The 23,471-nt window shown below is 42.4% G+C and overlaps 1 protein-coding gene across 7 annotated transcripts in view; it reads right to left on the reverse strand.

The window, feature by feature from the left end:
• Window positions 1–23,471, reverse strand: part of Dock4 (dedicator of cytokinesis 4) — a 418,252-nt gene that overhangs the window by 90,614 nt on the left and 304,167 nt on the right. For all 7 annotated transcript variants that reach the window (XM_063238782.1, XM_013152428.3, XM_063238800.1 and 4 more), the window contains exons 21-25: window positions 21,740–21,821; window positions 20,632–20,802; window positions 16,145–16,337; window positions 2,989–3,116; window positions 612–746 (exon numbers count right to left, since the gene is read on the reverse strand). In XM_063238782.1, the coding sequence (XP_063094852.1) occupies window positions 612–746; window positions 2,989–3,116; window positions 16,145–16,337; window positions 20,632–20,802; window positions 21,740–21,821 (709 nt within the window). The remainder of the gene's footprint in view (window positions 1–611; window positions 747–2,988; window positions 3,117–16,144; window positions 16,338–20,631; window positions 20,803–21,739; window positions 21,822–23,471) is intronic.

Genomic DNA, 23,471 nt, shown 5'->3' on the forward strand with positions numbered 1-23,471 from the left:
AGGTCCTGGGAATGATCGCTAGCACAAAAATAAGTAAATAACATGTATGTGTATACTCATACAGGTGCATATGGAAACCTATCAGTAACATTACTTCTTAACATTTCACATGAGTCACATTACACTGAATTCCTAAGACAGGGAAGCCTGAAGGCCCCTTAGAATCTACTCGCTGAGAACTCATTTCACTTCACAGCTGAGGATACCTAAGTCCGGAAGAGGGAAGCTCCTGACTAGAATGAGAACTCAGGGCCTCTGGCTGCTGTTACTCTATTTCACTCTCCTTGGTTCTTCGGCAAGTAGATATTTGAGCTGACAATGGAAAGCTACCAAGCTGGCTAGAGATATAAAGTCATCCATCAAACTGGGCAAAATAAGAACTGATGTCCAAACTGACTTTCTGAAATTAAAAGCTGCCGTCTTTGAACAAATAGGCTTCCTCTCCTAGTTTTCTTTGAAACTGAAGACAGCCTCACTTATATTTCAAGGGCTCACAGATCACTGTCTCAGGGCCTGGTTACTCAGATTCTCACAGCAGCCCACCCAAAAGCCACTGAAGCTTTCAAAAACACGAAGCCCTGTTCTGGGTATCTCTTACTGTATGATCTTACAGTGACATCCTGGAACTGGAGCCGCAGGGCAGAGCTGGATGGCTGAGGGCGACTGGTGATCTCCAGGATGGTTCTCAGTAGGATGTCCAGCAGGCTGGTCACTATCACATCGATTTCCTCCAACACAGATTTTTCCTTAAGAGAAAAAAAAAATAATGGATGCAAGAAATTCTGGCTTAATTTTCACTTTAATCTCTCTTTAATGGCAAAGTGAAAGTCGATTTCTAAATGCAAAACCAAAGACTCTGAAACACCACACATCACCTAAGTGACTGACTGACCAAGACTGACCACCTTCCGGAGAACAAAGGCTCAGAGAAGTTACCAGCTACCTCAAGACACATCACTCAGCTGTGCTCAGGGCAACAGAGGTACAGATAAAAAACAAACAAACAAACAAGGATGATGCCCTGGAAAGCAGCAAGGCTGACTAATCCAGACTGCCAGCTGTGCCTGGCACAGGGCTTGTGATCTTGGGTTAATCAGTTCACCTCTGAGCCTGACTCCTTCCCGAAGGTTTCTCCTGACTCTGAAAGTCTGAATTTCCTTGATTCCCAATGGTGCTCACATTTCCTTTTCTCAGCACTGCAGTCACACAAGTCATTTTTCAAAACTTGAGTTTACATGCAAAAGACTATGCCTATAAAATGATTCTTTTAGAATTCCTGCATGTAAGGAGCTGGGGATTTAGTTCAGCGGCATAAGCGCCTGCCTTGCAAGTGCATGGTCATGAGTTCGATAAAAAAAAGAATTCCTGCATGTAAACATTAGGAAGCAGCCACCGGTCTACATGACAACCTTAGCTACTGAGCGGTGTTAGGGGCTAGGGCTGCAGCTGCGGCAGCTGCTTTCTTGAAGCATGGTTAATAACATCCACAGCACACACAACGCTGTAAAAAACACTCCCTACAAAGAAGATTGCTCCCTACTGTTAGAAACAGTTCAAAAGAACCTTCTGATTATAATTTTATGATAAACTTTCTTATACTTACAAGAAAACTACAAAGGTTCTCTCGCCAATCAAATGATTTTTGCTCTGAATTCCTAATCTGCTAAATCCAAAATCTGACTACAGCTTCCAAATTCAAACAGACAAGGAGAAATACAAAAAACTCACATCCCTTATTGTTGAGACTTAGTTTTACATAGCTTGCTTTTTCCCCTTAATTTTCTTTTTATTAATACATTTGCAGTATATAATGATTACATTCACCCATGGGAAACTGGTACATGTAATGTAGCACATCTTAGTACTTTTTATTTCTCTTTCCTCTCCCCTCCCTCCAGCTTACTTTTTACCTCCAGCAGTTATAATCTGGAGACACCTGCTAACCAGGCTGGCTTACGTATCTGTTGTTGCCAGGTAGGGAGGGAGTGATGAAATGGAACACACGGCTCCTCCCTGTCAACAGTGCTACACTCAGTTTCAGGTCATCCCAGAGCCTGGTCACGAGGTGGCTCAGGCAGAATCATCCTTTCTAGGGAGGTGCCTCTTCTGACAATTAGGTGTAGAGCTGCTAGCCTTTTTCTCTCAAACGCCAACTCCATTTGCACTCCCCTGGGGTCCCATTCCAGCTCCTCAGAAGCTGGTGAGAATAGGGACAAAAATGGGGAAACAATAGCACAGAAGTGAGAAGCAGAGAAATGGGAATCTCAGCACTCGCAGCCAAACTGCTCCCAATGAGTAGAATGCCTAATGAACAGCCACAGGTGGACAGAAGTGGAACAGGGCATCTTATCTATGTGGGTTTCACACCAGGCCCCTGAGCTAAGAACATGAGTCTGGACCATGAGTGGTCTGGTTTACCACAAGCATATCATTTTCTTACTGTGCACTGGCCCCGCTAACAAAACTGCACTGCGCCAAGAGTCCTGCACATTGGAAGGAATCCCCAAAGCCGTGACAATTCAGACATCACAGATGGGCTGAGTCATGGTTGTTTCCGGGCTGTTCCCTGCTTCTGCAAGCTCCATGGGATGAGGCCCAGGGGACAGGGCTGGGTCTGGGCATCGCTCTGCAGCCCTTCACAGAAAGGACCCAGCACCTTCACTGCATAAGCAGTCATTTATCCCTGCCCCAGAGCCTCCATCATGGCAAGATTAGAGATACGGGAGGCTTGGAGGGGTCTCACTTCCTTGTTTGGTATTCAGTTATTCCCTGAAACACAAGTTTAGGAAACCCCGGTTATCTGGAGTGATAGCAATCCCATGAGGTTAAAAGATTCTTTTCAAGAGAAATCAGAAAGTCTAGCCCCACTGCAAACTAGAGTGAGTCTCAAAGGGTTCCTCTGGAGTGTGGTTTCTCTAAAGATGTTTAAAATTTTATTTGCAGAAGCCATTTGATGAGAACTACATACTGTGACCTGTATTTACTTACTGAGCTATTTTTCTTGATGAGACAAAATACGTTGCTAAGGATACGCGCACACATGATCAAGTCCTTCTGTTCTTGCAAGTGAATGTGGAGGTGATGTAACACGACAGGCAGGAGAATGTATCGGGAATCTGAAAGAGAAGAATCATTAGTGTCACAGCTGTTAGAGTCCCACGCAAACCTCCGGTGAATCCTTATCTACTTTTTAGCTCCGTTTTAATTGTTAAATTGTTAATACATGTAGTTACAAGAGTACCGGCTCTACATGGTTGATAATTAAAAACAGTAGGTCTTTTCCCAAAGACATGATTCCTGCATTCCAGAGGCCTCTGATTTTTAAAAATTGCAGTAGGTTTTGTTGTTATTTTACCTCCAGATTTCTAAATCAAATCTTTCTCTTGCTAATTCCTGATTCACATTAAGGCAGATGATCTGCTAATTTCTTACCAGCAGAGATGAGGATTCAGCTTCTTATCTCCTTCCCTTTTCCCGTCTCTCCAAATAGTTATACCACAATTTCTAGTGAAATGAACTTTGTGGTTTTACTCTCATTCTTACATCTAATTTTCTGTACGTTACTGGATTCTTGCTTAGTTTTTTCTGTGTCTGCTGCTGTTCAAAAATTATCTTTATACATGGGAATTCAACATTCCATACCAAATGCTTTCTGTGCCCTTTCAATCTAAAAACTCAGCATCTTCAATTTGGGAATTTGTCTTGAATTACTGATATTTCCTTCTCTATTTCTTTGGTCCTGTGAGGTGTCAAATATATTTACACTGTAAATCTCTTGAATTACCTTTTGTTTTTCTTTTTATTACCTTTTATTACCCGCCCTTTTGTAGAATTTTCTGCATTTCCTTTACATTCCAACTCTTCTATTCAGTTTTCCTATTTTGTTACTATATATTTCATCTCCAAGAGCTTTCGTACTCTCAGGCAAAGTGCCACGCATGTGCAATCTGTGCAGTGGCACACATCTCTGAAAGGTATCACACTTTGATAAGTGCTCCACTGCCATCTTTAAATTCTCACTAAATTAATCACCATAGGCTTTGCACTTCCATTATGGAGACACTCCTCTTTATTTCTCTGGCTGTTGTCTTTTCACAGCTTCCCATTCTTATTGGATGGGTGCATTATCTTATCTGGGGCTATCAGAGATAATTTGGGGGTCTTTTTCTTTCACCTTATTATTTTCTGTGTCTTCACTTTGGACTCTGCCTTGTCTGTTTCTCTTTACAAGTGAAAACTAAAAGGCTATCCAGAAACACACCCTCAGACTTCTCACATAGAATATAATCTCAAATCCTAAAAACAACAAATTAGCTAGGTTCCTTTTATTTTAGAAGACAAATGAGGCTCAGGTATTAAGTAACCAGAGTGAGGTGATTGCTAATGGTTATTTCACTTGGAATTCAAACTTTTTAGACAGCTTTATACCTATTGAAGAAGGTGAATCTAGTTAACAGTTTTCTTTTGGGGAAAATTCCAAGTGCAGATGGTTTTACTGGTGAATCTTATCAAGCATTTATAGAAGAAAATATCCCAGACAATAGGACAGAAACTACAACTCACTAGCAGGCCAGTATTACAGATGCCAAAATCCACTAAAGACATTGCAAGACAAGAAAGTTAAAGACTGATATTCCTCATGAATGATGTAAAGATTCTTATAAAAGTTTACCAAAATGAATCTAATAAAATATATTCTGGGAATGGAAAATTAGTTTAATATTGGAAAGTCAACCAATCAACGTCAATTTACTGGATATAGAAAAAAATGTGGTAAAAGTCAGTGACCAATCACAACAAAAATTATCAAGGAGATAGGAATACAAGTTTCTTTTTTCCCACTGATAAAAGACTTTAATGAAATGCCTACCTTTAGTCACAAGATTTAAAGACTAAATGACTTTTCCCTAAGATTAAAAATGAGGTAACAACCTCCAAATGTATTATTTTGCTTCAACAATGTATGTAAGATCCTGGTCATTAAAATAAAATTTTTTTAAAAGTAGAAAACACAAGAAAAAAAATGCTTGTAGATAAGAAGGAAGTAATAAAATTGTCTTTATTCAAAGACACGGTTATCAACAAAGAAAATTCTATGGAATCTAAAAAGTTACTAGAACTAGTAAAGTTAATTTAAAAGTGTCTGAAAATACAAGGTCAGAATATAAATATCAATTACATTTCTATATAATGGCAACAATCAAACTAAAATTAAGAGTAAATACTTTACAACAGCATACATGAACTACACAGAAAAAGCCAACAAAACATGTGACACTGTTAATGAATATTTTTTTCCTTAAAGAAATGAAATGATAGGTTTTGGAGCTGGAACAATTGAATATCCATTTTAAAATGATAAACCTCTACCTTTACCTCATACGAATACAAAAATTAACTTGGGCTGGATCATAGACCTAACTGCAAAAGCTAAAAGCATAAAACTCGTACAGGAAAACACAGGAGAAAATCCTAGTGACCCCAAGTTAAATGCAGGTTTCTTACAGAGGTACAAAAAAGTGGAGAATATCAAAAAAGGTAAGTGATAAATTGGAATCCATACAAATATAAAATTAGAATTATAAGACTGACTCTATTCAAGGTCTTTATTTGATGCTTTCTTTCTGTTATGGAACCTAGAATCACAATGCTTAGATTTGGATTCTAGCTGTCTCAAATCCCAGTTCTGTGACAGTGGACAACTCAACTTCTGAGTGCTTCAATTTTGCAATCTGTAAAATGGGGATAACAACGGTATCCCCTAGGACAGTCTGAAACCCTAGGTCTGTCACCTCATGAGTTGACAGTCCTTGGAGAAGAATGATTGCTTAGAAGCTATGATTATTCTTTATTTTTCTAGCTTTTCTCTACATTTGCAATTTTAAAAAATGTGATTCTATACCCTAATAAAAGTCATAAGGAATGCAAAGTATCCACAACTGGGTAACTGTCTTGACCAGCATTTGTATGATTTCTCTAATTTTTTAAAAAATTTTTGAGTTAACATCTAGAGTCTGATGCCTGCCAATGGGCTTCCAATACGAAATCTGGCCTTACCTTTACCTGAAAAACCCAGAGATGTAAGGCAAAGGCGTTTTACCATTTAAGAAAATGAATACTGGTAAAATCCAACCTGTAAAAGAATTCATTGCAGGCCTCCTTTAAACAGCAAGCCTCAAAGGGAAATTTAGCTATTTACAAAGCAATTACTTGACAAAAAGAACCAGGGAAAAGAAACTGAAAGCTGAAGAGCCAGAAATGACTCTGCCTGGTGCTGTTTAATTAGAAACGAAGATAAAGTGTATCTGATATGTTCCTGCAACTAGTAGGATTTGATTTTTAAAAATTCAATTTGCAGGGGCCAGGGATATAGCTCAGTGGCATAAGCACCTGCCTGAAAAGTGCAAGGTCCTGAATTAGATTTCCAGTAAAAAAAATAAATAAATAAATTTACAACCAACTCTTAAGAAAATATGTACTACATAACAGTGTGTGTATGTATATATATATATATATATATATATATTTTTTTTTTTTTTTTTTTTTTTTAAAGAATGAAATAACGTGACTACACTACAGATTTGCTTTTGCTCCATTAGTGTCAGCCAGGGTAAACGACAGAATCAGTGAGTAAATATCAAACAAGCTGACTGGTAGAAATGGTAATATGTACTTTAAAAACAATCTGTGGGGCCACAGATACAGCCCAGTGGCATAGTGCCTGCTTGTTTACTTTGAGGCCTTGAGTTCAATTCCAGATACCAAAATAAAATAAAATATAGCATGTGGATCAACTAAATAGGATCCTCTCAACTAAAAGACAAAACAAAAACAAATTCTCTTACAGATGAACATATACTAACTTTGAGTACTGTTGGGGTTTATTTTTGGTCCTGGAAATCAAACTTAGGATCTTGCGCTTGCCAGGCAGGTGCTATGCTGCTGAGCTGCATCCCCGGCCCAACTCTGGGTACATTTAACAATAGAGCTGTCAGGTAGACGCTGCCCTTGAAAGGGTCACTTCGCCCACACACTGCATCTCAGGTAAAGTGGCTGCACTGCATGTCACCTTGTATAAAGGAGCGATTCCATTTCTTGTTGGCTTTGCCTGTAACACTGAAGTGGATAAAGCCGGCTCCCCATCGTAATTCTTCCTGGGCTGGGGACCAGGAAGGAAGAGGGGAGCTAAGAAATGATGGCGTGCTTCCTCCTTCAGCTTAAGTTTGGGGTGAGTACACCTTCACCGCCTCAGTCTACAAGCTTTAGGCAAGGATCCTTGAGGTCAACATTGTCCCCAGGGGGTGAATTCTCTGAGTCACAAACAACTGCCAGTCACCTGCCACACAGACTGGGCCCCAGGCCTGGCAGCTGTGGCACAGCAGTGTTAGAGAGCTGCGCCAGACGGGAGCAAGCCTGAGACCAGACTGAAGCGCCCAGGCATGGACCGCCAAAGTCATAGCCAGCCACGAAGCCTGTGACTAGGCCTCTCAGACACGGGGCACAGCCAGCACCCTCTTAGTGGAGAGCATGGCGATGAAGACAATGCCCATCCCAAAGGGAAACAGTGCTGGATAAGGATGATCCCTGTGCCAGGCTTACACGTTGCCCCCCTGGTCTGAGTCCCACAGTGGATGCCAAATGGGTGCAGCCCACACTCCCTTCTTTTGTCCGTCATTCCCTCTGCTGGCAGGGGCCTCCTAGCCCGGCTGCTGCTGTTTTCATGCTCAGGCTCAGAACCTGAGCTCAGAACCTCCTTGTCTTTCTTTACAACATGTAATTTCTTTAATAGCTTCTGATGCTACATCCTGATCCTTAACATACAGTATCCATTCAAAATATGTATGAAACCCCCAGTGGGCACCAGGCACTGTCAGGGAAGTGAGATAGACTGGGAGCAGAGGGGATAAAGCACTGACTTGCAGGCTGGGGGATGGAGGACGCTGAACAACTGAGTGCCCAGTTATTTATTTAGTCAAGAGTTGTGTGAGGCGATGCAAGAAACAAGACAAGTCAGGGGCCCTCCTGTAATCGCAGCATTCGGGAGACTGAGGTGGGATGACTGATCCCAGGCCAGCATGGGCCACTTAGCAAGGCCGGCCAGGACCTCGTCACAACATGACAGAACAATGTAACACAACACAACAGAACAACAAAAGCACTGAAACACAGTAAGTTATGACACTGGTAATGGCGCGGGTGGGGTAAACAGAAGCAGAGCTAAACGGAGTCCTGGAGGGATCCTGAATGGATCCACAGCCTGGAGAAAGTGGATTCCAGACAAGAGGGAAGCAGGAAGTGCAGGGACAGGGCCAGATCCCGGGCCCAGTTCACTTCTGGAACACGTCCCCCAGACAGAACACAGAGCAGGACGTGAGTGGAGAGAGGGGAGCAGCACCGCCTGCTGTTTCAAAGGTGAGGCCGGCTACACATGGACAGGAGGAAGGAGCCATGAGGATGCTGTGAGTAGAGAGAGGGGAGCAGCACCGCCTGCTGTTTCAAAGGTGAGGCTGGCTACACATGGACAGGAGGAAGGAGCCATGAGGACGCCAGTATGGAAAGGGGGGAGGCAGCTGGGCTGGCACAGCACGGCTGGAGATGTGGCGGTGGGGTCAGGGAAGGGGCACACATGGGAGGTGTCAGGGAGACACACCGGAGCCTGGGTGATGGGTGCAGACAAAATGCTAAAGGGAGAGGGACACCTCAAGAATGATCTGAGGTTTCTAGGGGGACAGTGCTGCCACCTACAAGGCCATAGAGGAATAAACAGAAGAATCCTGGGCCTTCCATCGCTGACATGCCGAGCTCAAGGAACCTGTGAGATCCTTATGGAGATGCTGACAGGGCAACTGGGTATTTAGATTCGGAGTTATCGGAGAAATCAGCTTAGAAATGCAAGTTTAGGAGCTGTGCCAGCACATGGAACACTATCTTGCTGCTCAGGATTCCCTCAGATCTGTTCTACTGTACCCTACAAACTTCCCCCATCAAAACTGTTGTCAAACTTCATCATCCCTGTACTGATGAGCTTTTTGTTGCTGGGACGCAATGCCCAACACTCACCATTCAAAGGAGGAAGGGTTCAATGCGGCTCATGGTTTCTGGGATTTCAGTCCATGGCAGAAGGGTATGGCAGAATAAAGCTGATCTTTTCATGGCAGCTGGGGGACTGAGCAGGGGAAGACTGGCACAGAGGAAGGGTCAGGGATCCAGTACGGTACACAAAATCATGCCTAACCCATCCAGAGACATCTAGAAGTGGTCTTTTATAGTTTGCAAGGCTTGTCTTCATGCAGTCAGGTTGATTCATGATCAACAGTTACAATACCACAATTTTGTTCCATGTCTGCTTTTGTGATTGATATACGCATGAGGACAGGGACTACCTATTGAATTTGCTATACTATTTCCGTTCTTACCTAACACTGGGGGGAGGGTGTGTTAGTTACTTTCCTTACTGAGACCAAATACCTGACACTCAAAGCTGAAGGGAACTTATCATAATTCACATTTCAGTCCACAGGCAGCTGGCACCAAGGCAGGATGGCACGGCACAGGGCCAAGGTGGAGGAGAGCTGTTCATGGCATGATGGTGGGAAAGCAGACAGCAAAAGCAGGAGCAAGGGCAGGTGATGAACCCTTTCAAGCCACACCTTCAGCGACGGCCTCTTCTGCCCAGGACCCAGCTCCTAACAGCACATTTAGCTATGAACCCCATATTCTCATCACCTTCCAAAAGCCATGCCCAGCAGGGCACTGTGATGCCTACCTGTAATCCTAGCACTCGGGAGGCTGAGGCAGGAGGATCACTGAGTTGGAGCCTAGCCTGGGCTACGTAGCAAGAACCTGTCTTAAAACAAAGCAAAACAAAATACAACACCTGTCTATGTGTTGGGAGCCGCGGCCGAGCCCGGTCGCCTTACTTGGCGGACGTGAGGCCTGTAGGAAAGAGCAAAGCCTGAGCTAGATTACCCCTCCCATCGAGTGTGCTAAGATGGCGCTTATCTCCTGCTTCCTGCTTGGTAAACAACCCGCCCTGTAAGAAACAACCCGCCCTGTAAGATCTCCTGCTTCCTGCTTGGTAAACAACCCGCCCTGTAAGATCTCCTGCTTCCTGCTTGGTAAACAACCCGCCCTGTAAGATCTCCTGCTTCACAACCCGCCCTGTAAGATAGTCTGCCTAGCAACAACTGATGTTAGCCAATCAGCCCGCATCGCGCGCTTTGAACTGGTTGGCCACTGTAACCCTATAAAAGTGAGTGCCTCTCCCGCCAAGAAAAGAAGAAGAAGCAGAAGAAGCAGAAGAAGCACAGAAGGAGCCGCGGAGAGCGGACCGGTAGAGGCTTCGGGACAGACTGTAGGAAGAAGCACGCAAGGAGCCTCGGAGAGCGGACCGGTAGAGGCTTCGGGACAGACTGTAGGGAGAAGCACGCAAGGAGCCGCGGGGAGCGGACCAACAGAGGCTTCGGCCGGGAGGATTCCCGGGGCAGGCTGTACGGAGAAGGAAAATAAAAGAAAAGGTTGTCCACTGCCAGACTTTGTTGTGTGTCCTTCCTGCCGGCCGGGAGTGACACCGACACCTATGATCGCAGGAAGCTCTTGGGGAACATGTAGAAAGAATCCATAACAGGAGGGGTGAACCCTACAATAAATATTTGCTGAATGAATGCATGAGCTTCTCTGTGAGTTCTAATGGGTACAAGGGTAACCAAAACAGAGCCTAGCATCTCTGTTCATTTATACAGCTTTGATGGGAAGAGAGCCCCAGGCACACAGTGGCAGCCCAGAGTCCAGTGACTCCATCTGCCGTGCTGGCCCTGGAGCAAGTGGACACAGCTATGCCTATCACACAGCAGCTGCTTGGGGTGCGAATCCTGTTCCTGCTACTCACCCCTGAGATCTGTGCAAAAGCGCATGAGTGACATGCAAGGGAAAACATCCAGGTGTCACCCTCTGCCCTGCGTGAGCCGGCCACAGCCAATCAGTGCTGAAAAGCTCCACTGCAAGATCAGAGAAGAAAGTGGAAACTGAACCGTGGTAGCCTGGCAACCGTGACCTTCCACTGATTTTCAAAACCACAGTTAACAACTAGGGCCCACTATGATCTTTGTGACACGTATTTTTCATCTTGTGGTCTGTGCTCACAGAGAAGTAGTGCTTAAAATTCTTTAAATTCTGTCCCATAGGCAAAAATGTGGAAACCATTCTTCCCAAAGAAACTCCTTTTCAAGTGGCTCATTTAGAATCCACACTTAAACACAGTTTAGCTAAAACCATAAGCTGGGTATGGCAGCCCTTGCCTGTAAGCCTAGCATCTTGAGAGGCTGAGGCAGGAGGACCCCAAGTCAAAGCCCAGCCTGGACAACTTAGTGAATTAGTGAAAACCTGTGTCATGGGGCTGAGTATGTAACTCAGAATGAGTATGTAACTCAGAATGAGGGCTCTGGGTTCTATACCCACTAGTGGTGAAAAAAAATACAGAATTATGTGGGTGAATCTATAAAATCCTTACTAAAATCCAAGAGTGAAGCCTGAGCGACTACAAAAACTTCGAACCTCCAGCTGGGGCTCTGAGAGTTCAGTGACATGAGGACACCTGGAGAGGCCTTCAACCTGCGTGTGTTCACCCTGCAAAACCCTGGAAAGGAACAGAAGGGGACATGGTGGGGGGCAAGGAGAGGGCTTGGAATGGAAACAGCACCGACGGCACGGTGCGCTGACGCTCTGTGACTAAGGGCTCTCCCCTCTCCGCCTTCCCCCCTTCTCTGCACTGGGGATGGAGTCCAGGGCCTTCATACTATGCACCCCACCACTTAGAAGAAGGTATATTGAGGCAGGGTCTTGCTAAATTGCTAAACTGCCTAGGGTGAGCTCAGATCTATGATCCTCCCAGCTCCCTGAAAGGCTGACATCACAGGCTTGTGCCACCATGCTAGGTCCAAGAGTTACTTGAGGTTCCAGAAAGTGTCTCAGAATATACATTAACAACAGATAATCAATAAGGAGACTCCATTTAAAAAAAAAATTCTAAGGTCTGCAGACCTTGTCTAATGGTCTTACGTTACTGTTCTATTTCTAAAGAGAAGAGAACTCCTGATATATATGACTTTATTAGCTTTTATAGTAAGGCCCACCTTCTGCTTCTCAAGCCATGTTAGCAAGTTTTAACAAAGGACATTGTGAAAGACATTTTATCACTGGCACTATAGGAAAAGTCAGCACTTAACTACACCTAGACTATAGTTCTTAGAAGTGAAAGTTACTAGCCACCCACCAATAGCAGCAAAATTTTACAGACTGTCAAATTAACAGATAAACCTCATCAAATGTTCTTTCCTTACACTGTGGCCTGAACACAAAAGGGGGCAGTACTTCCTACAGTACGCTTCAAGAGCTAAATATTCTTCTTTCCTCCCTCTCCACCCTCTTTATTATTTTCTACTGTACACTTCTATCAAATGCACAAAATTACAAATGGCAACAGGGGAGTTTCTGCCTGAAAGAAAAACTGCATTTGATTACTTTCTGATGAAATTATTACCTTCAAATATTTGACTTTAGTTTCTAGGCTACAGTAGCCGCAGTGCACTTCCCGTTATTGGCATACCCGGGAGGTGCATTTGGGTCTCTGTACTGACTTCTATTATCTGCACCGGGTTTTGTATGACAAACCGCTCAGTAATACAGTAGTAGAAATACATACAATATAATTTTTTTCTTTACAAGAAAATAGATCAGTGATGACACCAAACTTCTGCAAAACAAATCATCATGTGCCAAGCAATGGAGACAAATGCAAAGCGAACGTTAAACTCTCAGTTCTAGCCAAATGCCACCTTGCAGAGTCCAGGAGACTCTGTCTCGGACTCCTCTCTGCCCTCTCTGCACTCAGTCTCCTTTCTTGTCCTCTCTAAAATTATTTAGGCCCTTCTGTTCCTGGTCTTCAGGAAGCAAGAAGAACAGAGCTGAGGAGAGAAAAGGAAATAGGAGCTGCCAATTTGTAATGTCATAGGTCTGCCTGACATCAGATGATTTAGACACTGAATACAAACTACTGAGGTTCCACTCTTTAGCTATGTCCTCCTGATGGGTCGGACACCCCAGACTCTGAGCAGGGAGGGGCCAGGGCTAGTTGGTCTTCAGGCCATGACACTGCTCAGCGGTGGTGCTTCACTGGGGCCTACACTGCCCTGGGACATCATTTCGCTCCCTTTCTGGCTGCTAACTTTAGCACAGGTCTCTTCTATTTTCCAGCCCACTGGTTCCTTTGCGTAGCTCTTCGCTCTTTTTCCTGGGGATTACGACGGTTAATTTAATGTGTCAACCTGAAGGAGGCACAGAACACCCCAGTGTTTGGTTAGACACGTTTCTGGGTGTGAAGGGAGGATGTTCCTGGATGCGAGTAATGCTGGAAGGGGAAAGCAGAGTGCCCTCCTCAGGGTGGGTCTCATCAAGCTGCTGAAGGCCTGAAGGGAAAGAAGGCTGAGGAGGGAGCCGGTCTGTCTGTCTGTCTGTCTTAAGGACACTGGGGTCCTGCCCATGGCTGGGACTTGAACTGGAATCTACAGCAAGGCTCTCCTGCTTCTCAGACTGTTGATCTTGGACTGGAGCCACATTATTGCCTCCTACAGGTCTCTAGTTTATTGACCACAGACTTTGGCATTTCTCAGTTTCTGTAATCATATGAGGCAAGTCTTTACAATAAATCACTCTATATATGCACACATTCTATGAATTGTTTCTCTGGAAGACCATGCCTACTACAGGATTCTAGGACAAAGTTAGAACTGTTAGAATTTCTTAGGGCCGTGGGGGCCTATACTTTGGAGGCCACTTTCTCCAAAACGTACTGAAATGTACTTTGTTAAACTGTAAGCCAACTGTGCTCTTTACTTCCTTCTCTGGCTAATATGAACCTCGTGGAAAAAAAGATCATTGTCTCAGATCCTTGTTTCTTCTGTATCATCACTCAGACTTCTTTGCTGATCAAGAAGAAGCTGAGAAGTAAATTAAGAATACCAATTGCCTTTGCCATTCTCTGTCTGGAGAAATGCAACAATCATAAGGGGAGATCAAGAATTAAGCACAGTGGTGCCTCTGTTCAATTTTCACCAGGTTGCAAACTGAATCAAATTTCACCATAAGGTCAACAATGAACCTTACCACTGAATTGGATTCGGTTCTCATCCGACTCAGTTTGCAAACAATTATGGAAAGAATCAAGTTTGCAAACTGAAGTACCGCTGGACTTGGTCCTTTTTTTTGAGATAGAGATTAGAGCCATTTGATGACTGAGCAGTGTTCCTGTGCCATTTATTATTTTATTTGCTTTTAAAAATTCTGAGACAGGGTCTTGCTAAGTTAGCCAGGTTGGCCTCCAATGTGCAGTCCTCCCACCTCCATCCTCCGTAGCTGGGGTTACTGGTGTGCACCACCAGGCTAGGCCAGGGGCTTGGTCCTTAGCTGAACATATACCCAGTGGCTACCTTGTTTTTCCTTATTACTTCCTTACCTTTATCATTTTTATCAGCAAATCATCCTCTGTCCTCTATGTGGGATGTGTACACCCAAGTAATTGTAGCACTTTTTTGTGTGTGTTTTTTAGTTTTAGATTTTGGACGGATTTTTAGCTTTGCATATGAAGCTAAGCCATCCTGCTGTTTTTGAACATGCTTCTTCCACTCATGTGTGAAAGACGAAATACTGGTCTCCTCAATAAGTCCACATCCCAATTTTCCAGAACCTATGCATTAAGTTACAGCAAGAGAGACTTGGCATACACCATTGAGTTAAGAGTCTTGAGAGGAGCAGAACTGGAATTTGAAAACCACCACTTTCCTCTAAGATCAGGTTTTTTAAGATAGGGAGAAATCAGCAGGTTGAGTGTGACTTTACACTGACTGAATGATTACTGACTACAGCAGAAAAAACACTGAAAACATGCCAAAAGTTCATCAATGGGAGAAAAACTAAACTAACCACGATGTATTAACCCAGTGGAATATTATTCAATAGTAAAAAAAAGAATGAACTAGGGCTATATTTAGCCTGACATATAAAAATATAAAAGTGTATTAATTAAAAAGACTGCTCCAAAGAATACAATACAAAGAAAAAAAAGGAGAAAAATTGGAAAAATTGGAAAACCTGTTCTTATATTTATGTAACAAAGGCATAAAACAGGGGAACTGGAATCTCTGATAGTACAGAAATTTGCAAGAAGAAAGAAAATACATGAATTTCTTACTAAAATGCTGAAAGCAATACTTGATAATGTTAAAATTTGTTAATTTATTCATTTCCATTTTTGCGTAGTTTTAACTGTTTTATAAGTAGCCTAGTTAGGTTTAAAATTCTGTGTACAAGAATGAGCACATAAAAAAAGGTTATATACACATTCATGTACTTATACATTCATAGGGAATAATAATTCTTAGCCCAATCTATTTTAAAAAATGTTTTCAGTTGGTGAGGCTGATGGAAAGTTTTCAGTCAATGTTTACATGAAATGGGTATTTTACTATTTTCTTTTGGATAGACTAGAAATCAAGAAGCACTGTTTAATAACAGATATATCAAAATCAACTCAGTAATTACTTGCTCTTAGGATAAAATAAAAATGACAGTACACAAAGCTTTCATATATGTTTAGAACACACTCAATCAAAAACTGAAAAACAAGACAAAGATCACATCAGGCATCTAAGTATCTCTAAAGGAAAATGCTAAACTTTTACTGAAAATTAAAAAAAAAAATCGAAAGTAAAAAAGCATGTCCCGTACTATTACTATGGTTAGAATAAATAATCTGGTCATTAGTTTTCACCCCTCTGCCTCCATTCTTCTTCGTTGGTGTTGCTGTGACAGGGTCTCGCTATGTCCCCCAGGCTGGTCTTTTAACCTGTGCCCTCCAGTGATCCTTCAGCTACAACTTTCCAAGTAGCTGGGACTACACTGAACAACACTGAACCCGGCCCGCCCTTTTACATCTGACTAGTAAATATACTTGCCATCCAAACCACCATGCTTTTGAGAAAGTACTTCCCAGCTTTTTGTGTTTCACTGCTTCTGCTAAGCACTGCCTCTAAGATGTAAGCAACGCCTTTTGGAGACCCCAGTATTTTCTCGAAGCCACTTCCCACCCTACCTGGGTTGGTGTAGAGTTGGCTTTCCACAGTCTTGCTGATGCACTGCAGCTTAATGGCCTGCAGGGAGTCGTCCACATGCATGATGGTTGGCAGGCTACCCAGAGTGTCCTGCACCAAGTTGGCTACTTCCCGGACATCGAAGAGCTTCAAGAGTTCTGAGTACACAGCTGGGAAGGAGCTCAGAAACACAGCCTGAAAAAGCAGAAGAAATTGAAATCAACTCCCAGGTAAGCCATGAGAAATAAGCTGTAAATTGTCGGTGAGTTTAAGGATTGTGACAAGTATTTTTAAATGTAAGGAAAATGAATATGTTTCTGTTACCTCAAGTTAAAAGTGCAAAAATTTTAAAGCCAAAAGTGTGTGGTGGAATAGGAAAATTTTAAAGAAATTTGCAAAGAAACAACATAATGATACCTGAATCTAATGGAAAAATCACTGCCATTAGCAAAATGACTGGCAAAACCCCTGTAGAATCAGCTAAATGAAGCATGAAAAAACAGAAAGAATATTCAACCAAGACCTGGAATCTAAGTGGTCACTTAGATTTCATTCCTTTTCAAGAAATTTCTGTGAACTGCTCACTTAAATCACATTCATCTTTAAGAAACGGAACACATTAATTCCCTAAAGCACTCAGTTTATAACTGCAGAGAAAGTTTGGCACAGGGCAACAGAAGACCTAGGTTGTATGTGGTGCTAGCTTTGCTTCCAGTCAATGCTGTGACTTGGAAAGTCGCTGTAGACTCCAAGCCTTTTGTTTCAGCACTTGCAAAGTAAAAGCATGACTGGGACAATATGTTGCTTCAAGACCTGCTGTAAACCAGGAAGTGTGTGGAAAGACTAAAAAACTGGTTTTTAAAAAAAAATATATAAAGAAATCTGTTAATCTTTTCCTCCTTTCTTTTTAAATTTATTTTTGTGTGTGTGTGGGGGGGGGGTGGTACAGGGCCTTTTGCATACATCTGCTTTTCCAGTCCATTACCATTTTTTATGGAAAATAAACAGATGCTAAATCAAACTCCTATGGACACAATTTAAAATTTGGGGAAGAATTGTACATGAAAACAAGCGAAGTCAGCCTTTAAAAATTCCATGGAGAGCAGGTCAAAGGAAAGCGGTGTCACTGGCCTCACGTGCAGCCAGGGAAGGAAGGGGTGCATGTTTGCAAGATGTTGGGGCTGCAGTGCTCGCCTGCTTACCAGTGTGACCTGACATCCTCAGAGAGGGGGTCGAGTCTACATGTGCTGATGATTCCAGCATGGGATCAAATTCAAATTCAAGGATTTCAGTATTACCTAGATAGGTGCAGCAAAAATATCCACAAGGCCAAAGGTCTATTCTTGATGTGACAGCTACAAAATGCTTAAGGCTCTTCTTGTCAACAGTTATGCTCTTTGACTTTTCAAAATTGTAGGTTCACCTGAATATACTTAAAATTAATAACTTGGTATTCTGTGAGAGACTATATTTATATAACCTTCATTGTACTATGCAAAGAGCTGAGTCACAGAAATAAGATAAATAAAATGTAGTTTTCTTACTGTGAGGTCAAATACATTGATTTCCCTCAGACATCCTTTAATTTATCCCTTAGTTTTTTCTTTTTTACTTATATCTCTTTACTTCAACAAAGTATCTAAATGTGCCTCCAGAAAAAGATATACATATAATAAGACTATGTAAAAGGATAAAGAAACAGAGACATTTATGACAAGGACAGAAAAATATTTGTAACTAGGGCATGTTAAAGAGTTTTCATTGCAAATAACAATAAACATGCAATTTAGCTTTGACCTTCCTGGTAACCATGAAAAACAGGGAAGAATAATTATTAGGAATTCACAGCAAGGTCTTGGACCTTTATTCCTCTGTCATTAGTTTTATTTTCCAGGGATCCTGGCACAATGGTCTGTCCATGAACTGGACACTAAAAACCACTGCAACATCAGGTGAGTCTGTCCCTGATCCTGCCCAGGACAGCGTCACTGCCAAGTTGAGTTTCAGGCCAGGAGGACTAAATAACATTCCCACTGTACCAGTGTAGACAGATTCGTAGGACAGCCATCCACTGAGCCAATGGGACAGACTGCTGGTGTGCTTCCTCTGCCTCTAATCAACAGGATTTTTCCTGAGGTGTGGCCCATACAAGGGAAGGCAAATAAATTGGATTTCTGCCTATAATGTAGTCTCCCAGGAAAACTTGGGCTAATGGATATCCCTGGCTCTGGATGTGGTAGGCACAATTCTAAGAGGACTTTGGTATTCATGTGATGGAATCTTGTTATATAGAAAAAGGGATTATATGGATGTAATAAAGGTTATACCAACCAGTTGATTTTAAAACATGGAGATTACAGAGGTAAGTCTAAACTATTCATAAATCTTTAAAATAGTTTTAAAGACTGGCTGGTAGCAGAAGTAGCTGGAGAGATTCAAAACCTGAGAAGGACACAACATACTGTTGATGGTGGGCCACATGCCAAGGGATGCAGGTGACTTTCAGAAGCCAACAAAATCTCCTTTTGATCCGGTCCTACCTGATAGGCATCAAGACAATAGAGACCTCAGTCTTACTAGCAAACAGGTTTCTGCCAACAGTCTGAACGATCTTGAAAACATATTATTCTCTAGATCCTCTAGATGAGACATCAAAGCCAATGCCCTGATTTGGTTTTGGAAAACCTTCAGCAACGAACTCATTGAAGTTTGTCTAGACTTCTGACCTTCAGAATGGTGATCTATTATATGAGCACTGTTCAAAGCCACTGACTGACAGTCACTTTTTATCAGCAATTTAGAGACCTAATACAGTGGATTAACCAGATTAGTGTCACCCTGCTTTTCTGAGAAGTGTGAGGTCGAAAGGGAATCTGGTACTGGGATGCCTGATATGGCAACCTCCTTCCTCTCAAAATATAAATGGGCTATGCTCTCCCTGCTTAATTTAAAATAATTACCTATTCTATTACTTATATGGACTTCTTAATAAACTAAAAATAAAACTATCAAAATTTATAAGCTACTTCACAAAATAATAAAGAATGAATTCAGTAGAATTTATGAAGATATTCAGAAACTGTATACATTTAAAAAATATATTATCTCAATTTCAAGTTATGGGCAAAAAAAAAAAATCAAATAGGATTCTTTGAAGATGCTAAAGTTGTTCTTAAAACCTGATGGTGGAAGAGAACTTTTAGAATCAAGACAGTAGAAATCAGTATGTTAAAAAACAAAAATAAAACTGCTCTATTTTGCAGTACCACAATGGCCTAAGTCACCAAAGGAGACCACTAGGATTTAGTGGAAATATAAGTGAGGTAGAGAAACATTTTCTTCCAATAGTAAAGATTAACAACAGAAATATCAAGACAAAAACCCAAATTATGAATTGGTCTTGCAGATGCAGCAAACTTATGAGAACGAAATGCATGGTTAACCTGTTAGGTTAGTCTCCTCAAATACCAACTTCTGCCAGTAGGGCGTGGCTTGTGGGCAACTTGACATTGAGGTCCCTGGCATATTCCTCAAGTGCAGTAACTGTACGGCTGATGACAAGGTCAAAAGCTCATTTAAAAGAGCCTGGGTGGTACCCTTGTCCAGATGTAAAATGAGTCTCCATCTGTAAGGAACAGCATGACAGGACTAGCTCCCTAACCAGCTGGAAAACTACAACACTGTTTTCAGAGGGTGGTGCATTTCTGAGGTTTTGCAATTATACGTTATGCATTCCAAATTCCACACAGCTCCCAATTCTATCAACATTGTTTGGCCTAATCTCCCATTTTCTATGTCCTAGTTTTCAATGATTATAAGTCTCAAGTGTCCAGGGGACAGTGACAGACAGCTTCTTCATGTAACAAGTTTTTAACCAAATCACTAGAATTAAAAATGTACAAGAAATATAGAGACAGAAATTCAGAATCATCTCTCAGAACACATCCAAGGCCATGCTATTTGGAAAGGGGATGGATCTTGTTCTTTAAAAATAAAATGAACAAACTAAACAACAGTTGGGTTGCGCCTGGTAATAGAATTTGGCAGCATCAGCTCAGTGGCCGTCTTACAAGATCAGTCCCAGGACGATAACAGTCAAGTTAAATAAAACAAAACCAACAAGCGGTTTAGTGGAGTCCAACCTCAAGACTCTCAGAGGTGATAAATTAAAATGCAATGCAAAGCTCGGGGAGAAACACTGCTGCAGAATGGTTCCAGGGGAACTCGTCCTCAAGGCCGACAGGGGCAGTGTCAGGTCATGACCAGAACGTTCTAGAAACTGGACACAAGGCAGCAGCCTCTCCACACCGAGAGAAGCAAGGTCCGCGGAAAGGCAGCCAGCCCACTTCTGCTCAGAGCCGGGTGGGGGCGTTCAAAGAGCCTGCTCTCCACTGATGAGCTACGAATGTAAACTGGAGCTCTGGGTTTCTGATGGAGAAAGCATTCACTTCTCAATTTTCCTCTGCTGGGCAGAGGTGACGGACCTTACCTGGGACTGAGATAACGCTCCGGACCCTTTGCTTTCTTGGGACAGAAAGAACCGGACAGACATCAGGAGCTCCTGGATGCAGCAGCGAAATTCCTCTTCATTTTGCCCACCAGTGGCGAGAGAAAACAGCCTTCGGGACTGAACTATATACTTAAAAATGTATTCCTGGGCCTTAAAACAAGAAAGTCAAAAAGTTAGCTTCAAAGGAAGCCAAGGATATTTACACTTATATAACAATGACAGCACAGAAACTATGGCATGGCATTAGACTTTTAAATTATTGATTTAAACACTAGAATCCTGTGAGATTTTTGAGTGGTATTTACTTGTAGGGAGGAAATTCGTTTTTCTCTTGATGCCTTATGAAAAATGTATAAAAATATTTTAAAATTCTTTATAATTCTGAAGAGTCAGAACACTATTTTTGATCCTTAAGTGGCTTTTTTTCAATTTAGTCAACAAATAACAGTTTTTTAGAAAATACTCTAGTAGGAAGTCTCAATAGCACTCATGCAGACCAAATATGCAATTATTTCAGACACCACAGAGAATGGCACTCCCTGGGAAACAGAAGACCATCTGGGCGGGGACTGGAAAACGCCTGGAAGATTTTGTATTTGTCTTCAACCTGGCCACAAGTCAGGGATTACCATCCCCACATACATCTCGGCACAGGAGCCCAGAGATACGGGCCGTGCCGCACCATGAGACCCAGGAAACACTTAGGTATCCTCTTTGGGATCCCTGTTAAGCTACCATATGGGTCTCAAAGCTGGGTGGATAGAAGCAAGAGCTAGGAACTTCTAAGCACAGCTGTCTATCTGCTGTCTTTTCTCTTAGATTCTTACTCTTGCCAACCCTGGACTTCGCTTCAAGTGTCCTGGTGCCCAGAGGAGCAAAGATTCATTCCTGAGCAAGGTCCAACAGACAAAGCTGACAAAGTGCCTCTCAAATTTTACCAGCTTTGGAGCAACCACAAACTGATTAAGATCCTTAAATGGGGCGTCAGTAATATATCACCACCAATTACTGGCTGCGTAGAAGAAACCAATTAGTTTAAGCAGCACTGTGCAGCAGCTTTGCTGGGCAACAGTGGGCATGTGACTACCTTCAGCACCTCCTGGATGTGCTCCTGCCGCTCTGCTTCTGTGATCCTGTCCACATACCACTTGAGCACTTTGATGAGATCTCTAAAATACAGGGAAAATGTGCAGAATGAAGAACTGCAGGGTTCTCAATTAAATGCCAACAAATTCGATGCATATTATCATGAAGAAGCTTCTTTCCCCATAAATTCTCATATTTCTCTGTTGATTTGTTACCTAATAATTTTACTAAACCTGCAGATCAACACTACCTTCTTTAAAGCTTAAGGGAGAAACAACACTGCCTCCCACAGGGATTTCCCTCAATTTGGGCATATTCCACTGACCCTGCTGTTTCTGACAGCACCTTCCAACCTCAAATAGTGCAGAAAAGGACTCTGATCAAGCAAGTACTAGAAGCAGGACTGTCACGGTAAACCTTGGACAATTGCTAACTGGAGTTTCTTCCGCACTGACCACGTAAAAACAGCTGGATGAATTAGCTTTCAATAGCAGGCACAAAGCAGGTTAGAGAGGTGTGAGCAATAGCTTCCCACTCTAGGCCAACACTACAGATAATTCTCTGACCCATGAGACATCCAAAGTAAACCTTTGAAGGAGCATTTCTGTGAGAGTAAAGCTGTCGTTTAAGGGACAAAAATGTTAAAAAAAAAAAAAAAAAAACAACAAAAAAACAACCCTGTAACTCTTAAGATTATATTTGTGCCACTGAATCTTGATCAGGTCCTAATTTCTAGGAAAAAGTTCACAGCATAAATTTTCTTTTCATGGTGAAAATCAAAATATGAATCTAGAGTTAGTCAGGTAGAGAGAGGATCCCAATTTTGTGGCACTATCAAAAACATCATCAGCGTCCATCAAATGTGCCTTGTTCTCTCCATCAGGCTTGACTGGGTTATTCACCTTCGCCACATCAAGCCAGTGCACAGACTTTGATCTGGCGCTTGCTGGCTTTGACCTCCACAATGCTTACACATGGGTCATCTTCTGCCTTCCTCAAAGGCAGATTTAGTAGTCAGGAGGAAATTAATACTACTGTGACCAAGCGTGTTATCCTGGGCCACTCTTCAAGAAGTATCTGGGCCGCCTCTAGAGCCACAGTGTGGAAGCTGTGTGAGGTATGGCACAGATCTTTTTCTTGTGGCGGTGGACACTTTTCAGCATTGCCTTCTGAGTCTTCAAAGCCTTTGCTTTCATATCTTCACCGCTAGCAACATCTTGGTGAAAAGGTCACACAGCACCTTCAGTCTCTTGACAACAAAGAATACCTGATGTGCCAGCAGCAGGTGCTGCTAGGAAAGGCATTTTAAAGACTCTGTATTAGGGTTTTTTGACCACCCACACCTTGAGAAGATTCCACAGACTTTGTATGTGTCTTGTGATGGTGGATTATCCTTCTTTCCTGGCCAATCTGAAACATGAGAAATTATACTTGTGCTACCCAGCTTCCAGTGACAATTTCGGCTGGAGGTAGTGACATCCTCACCCCAGAATCCAAACCGTCAGAAGGAGCAGGACAGCGTTTCAGACTATTCCTGCTGTGACACTTCACCTTTGGCAAAACCTCGCATGATGGAAGGTCAAGTATTACAAAAATACCTCCCTTCACTTAACGTTGCTGACATAAATATTAACCTGCCATGGCCAGGATATGTGAGTCGATCTAAAGCTTGGTAACTACTATCCTTTATATGTCACACACATGGGGGAGAGGGGGAGAAATCTGATTTGAAG

This window comes from Cavia porcellus, unplaced genomic scaffold, assembly GCF_034190915.1.
Source record: "Cavia porcellus strain 051 isolate PalLab524CR breed Dunkin Hartley unplaced genomic scaffold, mCavPor4.1 scaffold_2, whole genome shotgun sequence".
NCBI lineage: Eukaryota > Metazoa > Chordata > Mammalia > Rodentia > Caviidae > Cavia > Cavia porcellus.